Source organism: Helianthus annuus, chromosome 9 (genome assembly GCF_002127325.2).
Source record: "Helianthus annuus cultivar XRQ/B chromosome 9, HanXRQr2.0-SUNRISE, whole genome shotgun sequence".
Classification (NCBI taxonomy): Eukaryota; Viridiplantae; Streptophyta; class Magnoliopsida; order Asterales; family Asteraceae; genus Helianthus; species Helianthus annuus.
In genome coordinates, this window is record NC_035441.2 from 126,340,846 (window position 1) to 126,358,453 (window position 17,608).

At 34.6% G+C, this 17,608-nt stretch overlaps 1 protein-coding gene across 2 annotated transcripts; it reads left to right on the forward strand.

The window, feature by feature from the left end:
- The first annotated feature begins 8,455 nt into the window (after positions 1-8,455).
- LOC110878571 (nitrate reductase [NADH]) lies at positions 8,456-17,552 on the forward strand. Of its 2 annotated transcripts, XM_035977567.1 has the most exons (5): positions 8,461-9,850; positions 10,066-10,206; positions 12,575-12,807; positions 13,466-14,345; positions 17,284-17,552. In XM_035977567.1, exons 1-5 carry the CDS (start codon positions 8,845-8,847, stop codon positions 17,340-17,342), a joined length of 2,319 nt encoding a protein of 772 aa, XP_035833460.1. In that variant the 5' UTR covers positions 8,461-8,844; the 3' UTR covers positions 17,343-17,552. The 2 variants fall into 2 exon arrangements, with proteins under 2 accessions (XP_021982604.1, XP_035833460.1); XM_022126912.2 differs by lacking the exon at positions 17,284-17,552 and having other exon boundaries at positions 8,456-9,850; positions 13,466-14,948.
- Positions 17,553-17,608: the final 56 nt, after the last annotated feature.

Genomic DNA, 17,608 nt, shown 5'->3' on the forward strand with positions numbered 1-17,608 from the left:
TAGGGAGGGAACAAAAATATGAAGAACTAGTCGACGTTTATGTTTCACAACAATTAAATACATTTGATCTCTAAAGTTCCGTATACTTGTGTTCTTCAACATTTTTAGGTTCCCAGATTAATTGCTTACTATGTGTGCTAATAACCCAAAATAAACGTACAAATATTATTTTAGCAAACTGATTCCGTGTACTGAACGACTAAACCTGAATGTTCTTAAATATATTCCAATTTTGAAGTGAAGAATTCTAGTTTTAGAATGAATATATTTATTGTGGTTTGATGAATATTTAGTGTATACTTAAAATGGGTACTGAAATTCAAACCTATAGGATATTAAAAGAAACTAACAGAGTTGTTTAAAAGAATCCAACTGATTTTTTTGTAAAATCGGACACCTAGTTTCTTCTTTTTTTAATAGTATTTTTTTACAACTAAATATCACCTAACCTTAAATTTGCAAGTATTTAAACCTACAATGCTTTTACGAGGAACAAACACTATACCACTAAACCACTGGATCATGGGCATCGTACCCCTACGGTCATTAGTTGGTTTGATCCCAAATTTTAACATGAAGAAGAAGAATGCAAGCATTGGTGGATTTTACGTGATTAGCTCAAAACCAATAGGTTTAAATGTTTAATCATGTCTCATTCATTAGGTTGTAACATAAATGACGACACAATTTTCTGTTTGATTGGTGATAATTCGTGTTCGGTTTTCGAAATGGTTATAACTTATGTAGTTTCTTTTATTGTGATAGATAAGTTATTAATTTAATAGATGTTATTGCTAAAAACTAAAACATGTAAATGTCATTGGTTCTTTAGAAAAAACCCAGAAGTATGATATATAAAATCACAGATTTACATGTTTTAGACTTTTAGTGTTCTTAATGAGTATAATGATTATTTTTTTACTAAAACGAAAATTAAGACTACAACATAACATTAATTTAAACAATTATATTTTGAACATAACTAGTATTAAGGCCCCCGTGTTGCAGTGGAGGCGTAAAACCGGGACAAATAGCACTAATGTCATACCATCGCCATCAACCACCAACATTAAAGTTGGGGTGTCTTATTGCGAAGAAATTCGACCGAAACGTAAAATATAGAAAATAATAACTAAGTCCATTTAGGACCTGCATATTGTGGCGAACTTGACAAGTGGGGAAAAATAGACGACGTAAAAATGTTGAATCACACACGCACGTTGCGCCATGTTAACTCGCAAAATTTAGAACGAAGTGTAAAACAAAATGTAAAAACGTTGAACCACGCACGCATGTTACGCCATGTTAACTCGCAAAATCTAGAAAGAAGCATAAAACGAAACGTAAAAACGTTGAACCACACACGCACGTTGCACCATGTTAACTCGCAAAATCTAGAACAACACGTAAAACGAAAAATTTGCCACATATGAAAAGTGTAGGGCACCAAAGTTGAAAGTAAAATGTTGTGAGGTTAAATTGAAAAGATGAAAACTTTTAGGCTAAAAGTAAAAATTCAAATAGTTGTAGATTAAAATTGTAATATCAACTTTTTTTAAAAAAAAACTCCCTAAACATAGGTACAACACCTCCATACACCAACATGTTAATTATTTATATGATGTAAATAGCAAAATTAGCCTAAGCTTTTTCAAATGTCTATCTTATAAACTATGTAAAGTTACATTGGTATTCATATAACATGCTTTATAATGTATTATACATAAGAGAACAATGGAAGTATACAATTTAGGTCAATTGTGGTTTGGATAATGCCACAATAATCATGCACAATTTGTTCATGCGTCAGACATGGATAACATGTGTTAGAGACAAGATTGAGGTGGGTAATTTTAAATAGGTAAGAGTACATATTAATAAAAATAAAAGAGTAAAGTGCAATTTGCGTCCTTGTGGTATGGGGTAAAAATCAACTTGAGTTCCACTTTTGTGAAAATGGAAAGATGCGTTCCTGTTGTTTCCATTTTGCTTCAGTTTGAGTCCTTCTATCAAGTCCCCCTTAGTTTGATTGTTAGGTCAAAGGGTGCTTTAGTAATCTCGCAACTTTAACACATTGAACCTTCTTGATTAAAACCCCTAACACTTTTCATCCTTCTGCACCACTACCACCACCATCAGCATCACCACCACCCTCCTAACCGAATCTCCACCGTTTCTTTCACCATAATCACCAACACAAAACATTAAAACTCTCAATAATCAATCCACAAACACATCCAAACAAAACCTAACACTTTAGTTCCAAAACAAAACAAAACAGATAAAACTTCAGAACCTAAGCAACAATGCCAGTAGGAATATGCTTAATCCGAACCGCACTCTCACGCTTGTTAAGGTGTTGATCACCAGGACTGGGGGATTTATACGTATCCATCTCACACTGACTCAACAGTTTCTCGTCAGACATCACCACCCGTTCTCTTCATCTGTCATTGCCGGAACTAGAAACCGGAGGAATATGATTGTCTCTAGTGGGTGTTGGAACGACGTCGTACGATTGGGTGAAGACACTGTCGTGTTGTTACTGTTGAGGATGTTAAAGTGAAATTGAAATCGTCGGAGTTGTACCGGAGTGGCCGGAGTTAGGGTTGAGGCTTTTGGGCATAATTACACACTATGAGTCAAACAAACAGTTCCTAAAGCAAAATCATGACACATGATTAACAGTTCTGATATCAAAGCATCACTGAAACAGGTAAACCTGTGAATCGTTCAAGAACACCTTCAAGAACATAAATGAAACAGGTCACAGGTTAACTGAGGTATTTCCAAACGCAACCGCTCCAGAAACCCTACCGATGCTCTACCAGCTACTTACGGCGAAGAAGGAGGGGCGTGGATGGCTATCGATTTGTCGTTGACGAAGAAGGAGAGGGGTGGGGGTTGTTGAGCAGCATCAACAACAGCAGCAGCAGCAACAATAACAACAAAACAACAACAACAACAACAACAACAACAATAATAATAATAATCAGGTGTAAAATAGATTTTTTTACAAGAAGGGTTTAAGGGAAAAATAGAGTTTCCAACCATTTACAAACGATAAAATTGACGCCACATAACTCAAGCATTCCGAGTGTAACATTTTTCAAATCATAAGGAGTCAACTTTCCATTCTTTGCAAAACAAGAACTAAAATTAATTTTTGCTCAAAACCACAAACCACATGCACATTGGAGGCAAATTGCACTTTGCTTCAAATAAAATTACCAAAAATAAAAATAACTAGTTTTTTTGTTGTCGTGCGTTGCGGCGAAATCGAGCAAATAATAATGTAAAACAAACGTGATTTGAAAATATAGCATGTTGTTAAGAAAGCCAAACCACTAGAACGGTTTAGTTTATCATCGTACTATTTTATGATACCAAATAAATACTTTATTATAAGTACAATTTCGTTTTTAACAAAACTTATAACGGAATGTCCGGGAAAATCAATCATAACTACGTACTTAAGTTTTTAGAAAAAGTTATAAACGTAAAATATTAAAGAAGTATCAAATTAACCGATAATATATGTTTAAAAAAAGAAAAGAGAATTATTTAAAAATGATATAGGAAATATATGGTTTTGAAAAAGGAAAAAAAATAAAAAATATATTATTAAAAATAATAAAAAGCTATATATTATTATTATAAAATTAAAATTACTATTCATCATCTTTCACTAACAATACATATATAATATATATATATAATATATTATTATAAAATTAAAATTATTATTCATCATCTTTCACTAACAATATATATATATATATATATATATATATATATATATATATATATATATATAGGCTAATGCTAGATAAAAAACCCTAAAAATTTTAGGAAACTCTGAAAACTCAAAGCTCCCGACTTTTTTTTTTTTTGAAAAAAATAACACATGTAATATACATGTTTTTAAGAGTTTTGGGCCATAAAAAACAAAAAAAGCGCCGAGTACTTTTTTTTTAAAAAAATAAACAAGTTCCAGAAACTTCGGTGACTAACATGTGTTAGACAAAAAATGCTGAAAGTTGCTGAAATTTGTTTTTAAAAAAAAAAAAAACCCTTCGGCGCTTTTTTGATTTTTTTGGCCCAAAACTCTTAAAAACATGTATATTACATGTGTTATTTTTTTCAAAAAAAAAAAGTTGGGAGCTTTGAGTGTATATATATATATATATATATATATATAGGGGAAGGATGTATAAAAAACCCACTTTAATTTAGAAAACCCGGGAAACTCAAAGCTCCCGATTTTTTTTTTGTTGAAAAAATTTACACATGTTATATACATGTTTTTAAGGGTTTTGGGCAAAAAAAATAAAAAAAGCGCCGAGTAGATCTTTTTTAAAAAAATAAACAAGTTTTAGTGTAACACATGTTACATTCATCTGACATATTTGTAACATGTGTTACACCAAAACTTGTTTATTTTTTTAAAAAATATCTACTCGGCGTTTTTTTGATTTTTTTTTGCCCAAAACCCTTAAAAACATGTATATAACATGTGTAAATTTTTTCAAGAAAAAAAAAACATCGGGAGCTTTGAGTTTTCCGGATTTTCTAAATTAAAGTGAGTTTTCTATAGATACTTACATTATATATATATATATATATATATATATATATATATATATATATATATATATATATATATAATTGTATCTTTCTTTAAAGTTTCTTAGTCTTAAATGTGGTAAAGTGCATTAATTGTTGACAAAAGTATCATATAACACCTATCCCAAATCAATGGAATGTAATCACTTGGACTTCATTGTTTCATGCATCCACCCGACCACTTGAACACGGTTGCCCAAAAAGATGTTAATTTTTTATTTAGTTATCTATATTATTATAAGTAAATTACTTTTTAAGTCCTTATATTTATTGGTTTTAACTAGGGCTGTAAATGAACCGAACGAACACGAACAAGACCTTGTTCGTGTTCATTCGTTAAGGAAATAAATGTGTTTACGAACGGTTCATGAACACTTACCGAACGAGATTTTATGTTCGTGTTCGTTCATTAAGGAAATTAGCGTGTTCTCGAACGGTTCACGAACACAAACGGACAAAAATAAATTTGGCGAACTCGACGAAGGATAAAGACAGATGACCCAGAGAGTAGCACTCGAACTTGAATCCCTTATTGTGGAACGGATGTCGATCGCATTCGTGGAGGTAAATAATGAGAAATGAAAGGGAAATGATACATAAACAAGGTGAAAGTGAGTTTCCTAGTTTAATTGTTAGGGAAATAAAATAAATAAAAGTTTAATAATATAAAAAGTACAAAAAAATATAAGAAAGTACAAATTCAATTAAAACACAAGCATACGAACATAAACGGACGCAAATCAACGAATGTTCACGAACACCTTTCCGAACGTTCACGAACACAATCGAACGAACAATACCTCTGTTCATGTTCGTTCATTTAACTAATCGAACAAAATTTCTTGTTCATGTTCGTTCGTTTATTAAACGAACGAACATAAACGAACTTCTCGCCGAACGGTTCACGAACTGTTCACTGAACGTTCGGTTCGTTTACAGCCCTAGTTTTAACTATTTAAGTACAAAATCAAAAAGTTTAAAGCTCTTAGTTCCTAACTACTCATTTTATAACATTTTGAGTCCAATCTTTAACACTTATACTTTTGATTTTGTACTCAAGTAGTTAAAATCACTAAAACACACACAGGGACTCAAAACGTTATAAAATGAACGGTTAAGGATTCAAGGCGTTAAACGTTTTGATTTTGGACTCAAATGGTTAGGAACTTAAGATCACTAAAACACAATGACTCAAAAAGTAATTTACTCTTATTATAATTATCATCATTATCATTATCATTAGTATTACATAAAATAAATTTGTTTGAATTAAATTTCATGATACTATTAAGACCTTATTAAAAAGCAACTCTTTTATGCATATAGTAGATGTACACTAGGCTTTGGGAGTTTTTCAAAAAAAAAAAAGAAATTTTCATTTCTAGCCCTAAAGTTTCAATCTTTGGCAAGTTAAGTTTAAAATTTTAATCTTTGTTTCCTTTTTAACCCTAAAGTTTTAATCTTTGACAATTTGAGTTTAAAGTTTTAATCTTTGGTAATTTAACCCCTTTCATTATTTGATTTTTCACTTCTAATTCAAAAGTTTCCATCTTATACAATTTAACCCATTTGATTAATTTGATTTTTCATTTCTAATTCAAAAGTTTCCACTTTTGTGATTTAACCACTTTGATTTTTTTACTTATATGTTGTAATCTTGGCTTTGTGGGTTTTTCAAAGAAAAAAATGTTATGCATATGATTGTTGCAATCTATCCTCATAACTTTTTTTTTATTTTCAACGTTGGTCCTTTATAGTTTTCATTTTCTACAATTTTTTCGTTTTATGCTTCGTTCTAAATTTTGTGACTTAACACATCGCAACGTGCGTCTTTTGTTTAACGTTTTTACGTTTCGTTCTAAATTTTGCGAGTTAACACAATGCAACGTGCGTGTGTGGGTGAACGTTTTTATACCGTCTATTTTTTTCCCGTTTGATAGGTTCAACATAACGTATGTGTCCTAAATCGACTTAGTTATAACTAAAGAATCCCCGCCGCAATGCGGCGGGTCGTAATTCTAGTTACATAAAATTTTGAATTAAATTTCATTATAGTATTACATAAAAAACATTGTTTGAATTAAATTTCATTAGAATACTGTTTTTTTTTTGAACGACGACTATTTTATTCAACACATAAAATAGGACAAGGGGCCAACAAAAAGCTGGGGAATCTAAAAGAAAAGGAAATTACAAAATAATGTCTCTAACATTAAACTCCCGCCATCTCTCCCACACGAGACCTTTAAACTTGGATCTATACTTGATCCACATAAATGAGTCCTGTTTGACATCTTCCACCAATTTGCTGACATTAAACGGGAAATCTTCAAAAACCAACGCGTTTCGTGCCTTCCAAATGCGCCAAAGAGTAGTGTTAAAAGCAACTTCAATTACCTTCTTCCAGTCGGCTGAACCTTTTAGCCTGAATAGACCATCCATCACATCTTTAAGCGAAAGAGGTTGGATACACACCGGAATTTTAAGCCAGACACAAACGTGCCACCAAACGCCTCTAATCAAAATTCAAGAAGCCACTAGGTGGTCATTTGTTTCTTCCCCAAAACCGCACAGCCTACAGTTCGTATCCCCAACCGCCACTCCTCGATGAGCAAGGGCAGTTTTCGTCGCAATACAATCCATCGAGAGCTTCCAAATAAAACAGAGTATCTTATTTGGAGTCCATGCATTCCACCTGAAGCCTTCTGCCTTGACCCTGTTGCCCAAAGTCTCAGCCACTCTCCATCTAAATTGTGCCACCGAAAACGAACCATCGGACTTTACAGTACCCAACGAAGCTGACCCTTGGGCCCCCGCCTTGGACAAATCTCTATCGACTGAGATGATGTCCTTCCAACAACTCGGCTGGTCTTTTTTAAACGGAACCTCAGAATCCCGGTTCGGAGTACCATGGATAGCTTTCACGACACAGGCCCAAAGCTGGTCCACATTCTTCAAATTTGATACTTGTTTCATGTTTCATGTTTACCTAGATGAATTAGCCGCCCATGGCTTTATGGCCTAGTGGCATCTTGAGGGTGAGATAAGAATTTGGGACCAATAGGTCCTGGGTTCGATTCCCACAAGGGGGTTTTTCTCGTATTTATTGGGTTTCCTCCTGAATTGGTGTATAGGCATAATGCCTAGTGGAGATGGATATGATCGGGTGGCTCCGCTGGTGACACGATGATACTCCAGTGGTCCGTCAGTGATCCAAATTTGCCGTTCAAAAAAAAAAGATGAATTAGCCATTTATTTAATTCTCAATCCTAATATCATACACTTCGTCTTATAAACCAAACTTTATTTGATTTGAATACAATTATAACTAAATAAAAATCTCCTTCCGTTATAGCATACTTGGTCATGATAGGATATCCAAAGAAGGCACGAACTTCATGTGCACGTGAAATCATTTGGTTAGTTTCGTGTTTCATCACATATTTTACAAGGAAGTTCTTAAATAACGTAAAACTTATAAGTACCATAAACAAATGATTTTGGTTGACATATAGTGGTGATATCATTTCTTTGGTTCCATTCTTAGTTGTCTAAATTTTACCATGAGGTGTCTAAAATACGTTTTCGCCTGTAAATCCTTAAAGAGCCTGACTTTCGATTTCTAAACACGTTTCAACTTAAAAATGAATAAACATATAATTAAACAAACAGATTATTTAAAAGCAAATAAAACGAGGACTTATATTATCTTCACATAATACGTATATTGTATACAACTAAAAAGGCAAAGGATTCTAAGTGCCGCAAAGGTTGGAATATAAATCTAGTACTGTTTAACATGTGGTATTCGTAAACCTTTGGCCCCCCATTTCTTTTTATTTTTTTTTATTTTTTGTGGCTTTCTCAGTTTTCCCCACACGCCTCATTCGGCCTTCTTTTCTCCCAAGAGCTGCTTAAACTCTCAACATCCACACGTTTCTACTTATTTTTTTCTATTTTTTTGGATGAATAAAAAAACAGCTCTTTATTACGTCACTATATCTTTTTTATAAACAATTGCCAGCCAGATCTTTACAAGTCTATGGATTTCTTTTTTTCTTTTTCTATTATTTTTATTTATTTTTTATTACGTATATCTATATATATAAGTATGTGTGTTGTTCAAGCCAAACTTGTGTCTCACTTTCTCGGCACATCGTTATACAAACCAACAGCAAGGCTGAAACACTAAATCCAAGGTATTTTTCTTCAAACCAAATGGCGGCCTCCGTAGAAAACCGCCGGTTCGGCCATGAACCCGGGCTAACCGCCACTGCGGTTGCTCGGTCGTTCAGTCCGAACCACCCGCGTTCCGATTCACCAATCCGTGGCTACAATTACCCAGGCGCTACGCGTAGTAAGGTGGCCGCTGCCGATATGTACGAGTCGAGTGATGATTCGGAAGACGAGGTTGACTACACTGACGCCATTAAGAAGTCGAATTCGGAATTGGAAAGCTCGGTTTTCGACCAGCGAGATGTAGGAACCGCTGACCAATGGATCGAGCGGAACCCGAGTATGGTTCGACTTACGGGAAAGCACCCGTTTAACTCCGAGCCGCCTTTGAATAAACTCATGCAGCATGGGTTTATTACCCCAGCCCCACTTCATTATGTACGTAACCACGGTCCAGTCCCCAACGCTACATGGGAGGACTGGACCGTGGAAATATGTGGGCTGGTGAAACGACCTGCTCGTTTCACCATGACCCAACTTGTAAAAGAATTCCCCACCCGGGAATTCCCAGTATCCCTAGTTTGCGCCGGTAACCGGCGCAAAGAACAAAACCTGACAAAACAAACCATCGGGTTCAACTGGGGGGCTGCGGGGATATCAACCTCGGTTTGGAAAGGGGTGCCATTGGCCCACATCTTGAAAAGATGTGGGATCTTTAGCCGAAAGAAAGGTGCGCTTAATGTGTGCTTCGAGGGAGCCGAAGATCTCCCTGGTGGCGGCGGTTCAAAATATGGGACTAGCTTAAGCATAGAGATGGCAATGGATCCGGCTAGAGACATCATATTGGCGTACATGCAAAACGGGGAAAAGTTGTTGCCGGATCATGGTTTTCCGGTGAGGATGATCATTCCGGGGTTCATTGGCGGTAGGATGGTTAAGTGGTTGAAGCGTATTATCGTAACAACAGCGGCGTCGGAGAATTATTACCACTACAAAGACAACCGTGTGTTACCATCGCATGTGGATGCGGAGCTAGCCAACTCGGAAGGTAAATCGCACTTTTTAGTTATATATTGAATATATGATGTAGGCTCGTTCTATTCCTACACCCTTAAAATATATTCATAGTTGATTTTAAGGGGTGTGTATTGTTTTGGTTACAAATAGTTAGATATTCATTTAAGATCAAATCAATATATTTAAATTTAAGATTCAAATCAATATATTTAAATCAAAATATTGATGAAAATTGTATGTGTGTAGGTTGGTGGTACAAGCCAGAGTACATAATCAACGAGCTCAACATAAACTCCGTGATTACTACACCATGTCACGAGGAGATATTGCCCATCAATGCATGGACTACTCAGAGGCCTTACACCTTGAGGGGCTATGCTTATTCCGGTACTATTTGCTTCCTAATCTTACTTTTTTCTACTAATTCGTTTAAGTACGGTAGTAAATCTGAAATGTTTGTGACGGGTATTAGGGATGATACTAGTTATACAAAATATTGCTTGTGAAGGCGAGTATGATATTAGATGATATTGTCAATCTGGTTTTTGAAACGAACCCTATACCGATTTACCAGTATCAATTCATAATATAATCTTAAAAAGATTTTAGAAATAAAATTTGGATCAATTAGAAACTTGAAATTACTAACAATATAAAAAAATTGTAGAAATAAGAGTTATACGTCAGTGCGTTTAATATCGACCATAAAAGAGGTTGAGTGAAAATAGCATTCGGTCCAACTTGCAAAATGAAAAAACTACTTTTCGATGAAAAAATAAAAAAATTGTAGAAATAAGAGTTATACGTCAGTGCGTTTAATATCGACCATAAAAGAGGTTGAGAGAAAATAGCATACGGTCCAACTTGCAAAATGAAAAAAACTACTTTTCGACGGAAAAAAATAAAAAAATTGTATAAATAAGAGTTATACGTCAGTGCGTTTAATATCGACCATAAAAGAGGTTGAGTGAAAATAGAATACGGTCCAACTTGCAAAATGAAAAAAAACTACTTTTTGATTGAAAAAGAATATTTTGACATAACTATTAACAAGTGGATCTTTGAGAAAGAAGACAGCAAAGTAATTTAATAAAACTAGATCTGTAATATTTAAACGGGTAAAAGGGCAATTAAAATATATAGCAGGAGTGGTTAAGATTCGACAGTAACATCGTTTTCGAAATTTTTCTTCTAAGTTTTATATATAGAAAAAAAAAAAGAAAAAAACACCATGTCGGTTTGAATTGTTTTCGTTAATAATGAATCAATTGTACATATTAACATTTAGATGTTGCTTACGTAAGCGGGGAACAGTTCTTTCAATTCACTTGCCACTTTGGGCGGCACTTTTGACTTTTTTTTTTTTTTTTTTTTTTTTTTTTTCATATAATAGTTATTTATAGGTGATATTAAATTACAATTTTATCCCAGATAGAAATTGTGATTTCGCCCTTGATTCAAAATAAAATTTTGCTTTTGCCTCTTGCTTAAATTTACGATTTTACCCTCAGTAAAAAAACAATTTTGCCCCCAGTTGAAAATACAATTATGGTTTTGCCCTCATTTCCAGTTTAAAATTATGATTTTGCGCCCACCTAAAAATTACGATTTTGCCGCAGCTAAAATTTTATCCCAGGTATAAAATTATGATTTCGCCCTTGATTCAAAATAAAATTTTGCTTTTGCCTCTTGCTTAAATTTACGATTTTACCCTCAGTAAAAAAACAATTTTGCCCCCAGTTGAAAATAAAATTATGGTTTTGCCCCCATTTCCAGTTTAAAAATATGATTTTGCGCCCAGCTAAAAATTACGATTTTGCCCGCAGCTAAAAATTACGATTTTACCCGCAGCTAAAATATTACGATTTTGCCCCCATTTCAAAATAAAAAAAAAATACTTTTGCTCTTAATTCAAAATATTATTTTGCCTCCATTTTAATATTATGATTTTACCTCCGCTAAAAATTGCAATCTTGCCATCGGTTTTTTCCTTTGGCAAAACCATGGTAGTGTTTCATTTTACTTTGTTGACTTAATTTTGTTTTTATTCATGCCAAATAGTTGCCTAGCACTCGCTAATTGGTCCTGACAAGTTATTGTTTTGCCCCCAACTTTAAATTACACGTTTTTCTTCGTTTTAGTTAATTTTTTTTTATCATAACTATGCTACTGGTTTTCTTTAATTGGTTAACTTGATGTATCTTTTTTGATATTGTGCTATAGGTAGCATGTATAACTAACCGACATAAAGGCGTACATGCTATTAACCTAAGAAATACTCGGTTTAGCGCCCCACAACACGGGCGGCGCATAACTCTAGCTGCCTAACACTGGCTCATTAGTTCTGAAAAATTACAGTTTTGCCCTGAACCTAAAATTACGGTCTTATCATCGTTTTTTTAATTGATTGAGAATTATTCGGCCATTGCCCCGCAACGCGGGCGGGGCATCTACTAGTTAAGCAACAAACAGCTAACTAGAAAGGACAGGACATGTTAGAATGGGTTAAAATTTAAAAGCAGTACATGTGATGTACTATATACTGTATAAAAATTTATTTAAAATGTTATAGTAATAGTAATAATTATGTTAATAATATATTCTGTTAATTATTTTTATATTTAAACAACTTGTTGATAGCCTCCCGAGGTTGAGGGTCAATGCTAGAATTCAAGTTGAGTTATTGAAATAACAAGTGGTGTGATTATTATAATTTAATTAAAATATTAATATTAATATTAAAATAATGGTGCAGGGGGTGGGAAGAAAGTGACAAGGGTGGAGGTAACAATGGATGGAGGAGAGACGTGGAACGTATGTAGCCTGGACCATAAGGAGAAACCGAATAAGTATGGGAAGTATTGGTGCTGGTGCTTCTGGTCACTAGAGGTTGAGGTTCTGGACCTTCTTAGTGCCAAAGAGATTGCGGTTCGAGCCTGGGATGAGACCCTTAACACCCAACCCGAGAAGCTCATTTGGAATCTCATGGTAATTAAACAACCGACCATTTTTGTTATCTTTAATAATAATAATAATAACAATAATAATAATAATAATGATAATAATAATAATAATAAATATTTTTTTGAACATAAATAGTATTATATTATAATATGATATATTAAATTTCATAAAGAACCTATAGATTTTGGCAACTAGATTGATGTATGAAATTTGAAAAAATGTGTAAGCAGCTTTGAAATATCAAGATAACTATTAAATTTTGTTTTAAATAATAAGTTTTAATTGAAAATATATATACACTTCTTTTTTCAAATTTAATGATTGAAATGGTGACATTTGCTTGTTGACATCATGCATGACACTTAAATTTTTATTCTACAACAGAATAAACTTTTCATTTTCCACCCAACAAATTTTTATTCTAATGATTTCCTTTGTATATAAAGTTAAAGTTGTGGTTTAAAGGCTTAAATTTCTAGATTAATGGTATAAGTTTTTAGAATATATAAAAAGTTAGTTTAATTGTTTTATACAAATAGACATACGCATTTCGATGTATAAACAAAAAATATGTAATATTGATTAAACAACAAAACAATTTACAATTTATAATCTTTACCCAAAAAAAAAAAAAAACAAAACAATTTATAACTTATTACAATATGTAATTTGATATGTACAGGGAATGATGAACAATTGCTGGTTCCGAGTGAAAACCAACATGTGCAAACCACACAAGGGTGAGATCGGGATTGTGTTCGAGCACCCAACTCAACCTGGAAACCAATCCGGTGGATGGATGGCTCGTGAGAAGCACCTCGAAATTTCAGCGGAAAAAGCAAACCCAACCCTCAAGAAGAGTGTTTCATCCCCTTTCATGAACACGACTTCTTTAACCTTTACAATGTCCGAAGTCAAGAAACATAACTCAGCTGATTCGGCTTGGATCGTGGTCCACGGTCACATCTACGACTGCACCGCCTTCCTCAAAGACCACCCGGGTGGTAGTGACAGCATTCTTATCAATGCCGGAACAGATTGCACCGAAGAGTTCGATGCAATCCATTCCGACAAGGCAAAGAAGCTATTGGAAGAGTACCGAATTGGTGAACTCCTAACCATGGGTTATAGTTCCGACTCAGCTGCATCATCACCAAACAACTCGGTCCATGGTGCCACCAATTACCTAAGCTCAAACTTAGCCACCATCAAAGAAATTGTACCTACAAGAAATGTAGCCCTAGTCCCCCGTGAAAAGATCCCATGCAAACTCATCTCAAAAACAAATGTTTCTCATGATGTGAGGCTATTTCGATTCGCGCTCCCATCACAAGATCAGGTTCTCGGATTACCGGTAGGTAAACACATATTTGTGTGTGCGACAGTTGATGACAAGCTTTGCATGAGAGCATACACACCAACCAGCACAGTTGATGAAGTTGGATACTTTGAGTTGCTAGTCAAAATCTACTTCAAAGGTGTTGAACCAAGGTTCCCAAATGGTGGGATCATGTCACAATATCTTGAGTCATTGGAACTAGGTTCCTCCCTTGAAATCAAAGGTCCATTAGGTCACATTGAGTACATGGGTAGGGGGACATTTTCAGTGAACGGTAAACAAAAGTTCGCCTCCAAGTTAGCCATGTTTGCGGGTGGGACGGGTATCACACCGATATACCAAGTGATGCAGGCTATCTTGAAGGATCCAGAAGATGATACAAAGATGTATGTGGTGTATGCGAACCGTACGGAAGATGATATATTGTTGAGGGATGAACTTGATGCATGGGCAGAGAAGTATCAAGATAGGGTGAAGGTTTGGTATGTTATTCAAAAGTCGATAAAAGAAGGGTGGAAATATAGTGAAGGGTTCATCACTGAGGAGATCATGAAAGAACATATACCAGAGGTTTCTGAAGATACATTGGCATTGGCTTGTGGACCACCACCCATGATTCAGTTTGCCATAAACCCTAATTTGGAAAAGATGGGTTATGATATCAAGAATTCTTTGTTGGTGTTTTAGGATATTGTATTGTTATGCAGGTGGTTTAAATTTATATTTTGGAAATAAAGTCAGTCCTATATGTACATACTACTATTTGTAATCCTCTATCTACATTAAGCGATCAATTGAAAATCAAAAATATTTAAGCTTGTTTTTATTTAGGTCTTAACTGAGCCAACATATAGTTATCTTCTTTTTCTTAACATACAAAGTTTTACAAGCGTTTCGGATACCCTTGCACCATTAAATCGATGAAACAAAAAAAATATAATTGCTTGACCGTAAAATTCAATTGCTTGCGCTACGAAATTGTAATTTGTCGTGCTTCATTCAATCACACATGGTAGAAACAAAAATGGTATAGAAACGTTCAACAAGTCATTTGAAAGTTGCTTGATTAAAAGCTCAAATGATGAAGATTTATCACTGTGTGTGAAACCCAATAATAAAATGTGAGTAACTAAAAATTTTAGGTAAGGAATGACACAACCGATATATAGAGGTTCAAGTAGATCTTAGCTAATCCAATTTACTTCCTCTCCCGATTCCCAAACGAGCAATGTTTTCAGAACCGGATCGGAGGTCGAGCCGGTCGCCTTACAGGTTCAAAGGTCGGACCGGTCCGACCGGATTTAAGACCCGGATTACGTCATAAATTATATATATATATATATATATAGAAAAAACAGATAAACTTCAAAATTGTTAAGGAACTAAAAACACAACCATTAGTCATCCAAAAACATACAAAAGTACCAAATCCAAGAACATAAAAAAGTACAAAACCAACAACAAATGAAAGTACCAATCCAACAACATATAAATCTACCAATCATCTAGCAAATCCGAATCATCATCATCATCATCATCTTCAAAATCGCCATCACCAACATTAATAACATCATCAACTTGAACCACATTATCTTCTTTGTTGAATTCTTGGCCTAAAATTTAAAAAATGACAAATCTAAGTATATAGTTTTTGAAGTAAAAAACTATGCATCATCAAAATATCATTTAGTAATCAATTTATCAAAAAGAAAATACAAACCATCGGATGGTTGTGTTTGTGAATCAAGGTTAATTGGGAGCTCCTCATCGAGCATATTTTCTAAATCATCATAAGTAAGCTTGAATTCCTTCTCGTCTTCCACTACCCAAAATTTGTTATTATCAATGCTTTGGTAATCAACCAGGTCATATGGCCTTTTGCTCTCATTAAGCCTAACAAGTTTAAATGTAAAATCTTTTATTCAATATCAAAAACTAATAATAAGTAAAGTTTGTGCTTGTATCATACCTATTTGTAGACGTAAGTTGGAATGCACATATACGAGATTACTTAGCCTTTGATGCTCCAAGCAATTCCTTCTTTTGGTGTGAATTCTCTCAAAAACACTCCAATTCCTCTTCCATTTCTGAAACATCCTTCAAGATCAAATTTATACAGTGAGGCGCACAAGTAGACCAAGAAATCATTGGATATCTATCACATAATAATCTTCCCGCAGCTTTTTAATTTGTAGCATTATCAGTGACCAAGTGAACAATATTCTTGGAACCAACAATCTCAACAATTTCACTAAATAAATTGCATAAACTTTCAGCATTACTCTCAATATCAGAAGCATCAACAGATTTGATGAATGAAATTCCTGTTGGACAATAAACCGAAAAATTGATTAGAGCTCTTTGTCTAATGTCTCTCCATCCATCACTCATTATAGTGGAACCTTTTTGGGCCCATTGCTATCAATAAGAATCAACTATAAGTTTCACAGATTGCTTAGCATCTTTCAACAAATTTACACGAACTGGATAATAGGAAGGTCTCGTATTTCCATGCCCCATGGAAGCTACTTTACTCATTGCAATTGAAAAAAAGGGAGAATTTACAGCATCTACGACTGCAGCGCCTTCCTCGAAGGCCACCCGGGTGGTAGTAACAGCACTCTCATCAATGACGGAACAAACTACACCGAAGAGTTTGATGCAATCCATTCCGACAAGGCAAAGAAGCTATTGGAAGAGTACCGAATTGTTGAACTCCTAACCATGGGTTATAGTTCCGACTCGGCAACATCATCACCAAACAACTCGGTCCATGGTGCCACCAATTACCTAAGCTCACACTTAGGCACCATCAAAGAAATTGTGCCTACAAGAAATGTAGCCCTAGTCCCTCGTGAAAAGATCCCATGCAAACTTATCTAAAAAACAAATGTTTCTCATGATGTGAGGCTATTCCGATTCGTGCTCCCATCACAAGATTAGGTTCTTGGATTACCTATACGTAAACACATATTTGTGTGTGCCACAGTTGATGACAAGCTTTGCATGAGATCATACACACCAACCAGCATAATTGATGAAGTTGGATACTTTGAGTTGCTAGTCAAAATCTACTTCAAAGGTGTCGAACCAAGGTTCCCAAATGGTGGGATCATGTCACAATATCTTATTGGAACTAGGTTCCTCACTTGAAATCAAAGGTCCATTGGGTCACATTGAGTACATGGGTAGGGGGACATTTTTGGTGCACGGTAAATAAAAGTTCGCCTCCAAGTTAGCCATGTTTGCGGGTGAGACGGGTATCACACCGATATACCAAGTGATGCAGGCTATCTTGAAGGATCCAGAAGATGATACAAAGATGTATGTGGTGTATGTGAACTGTACGGAAGATGATATAATGTTGAGGGATGAATTTGATGCATAGGCAGAGAAGTATCAAGATAGGGTGAAGGTTTGGTATGTTGTTGAGTTGTTCAAAAGTCGATAAAAGAAGGGTGGAAATACAGTGAAGGGTTCATCACT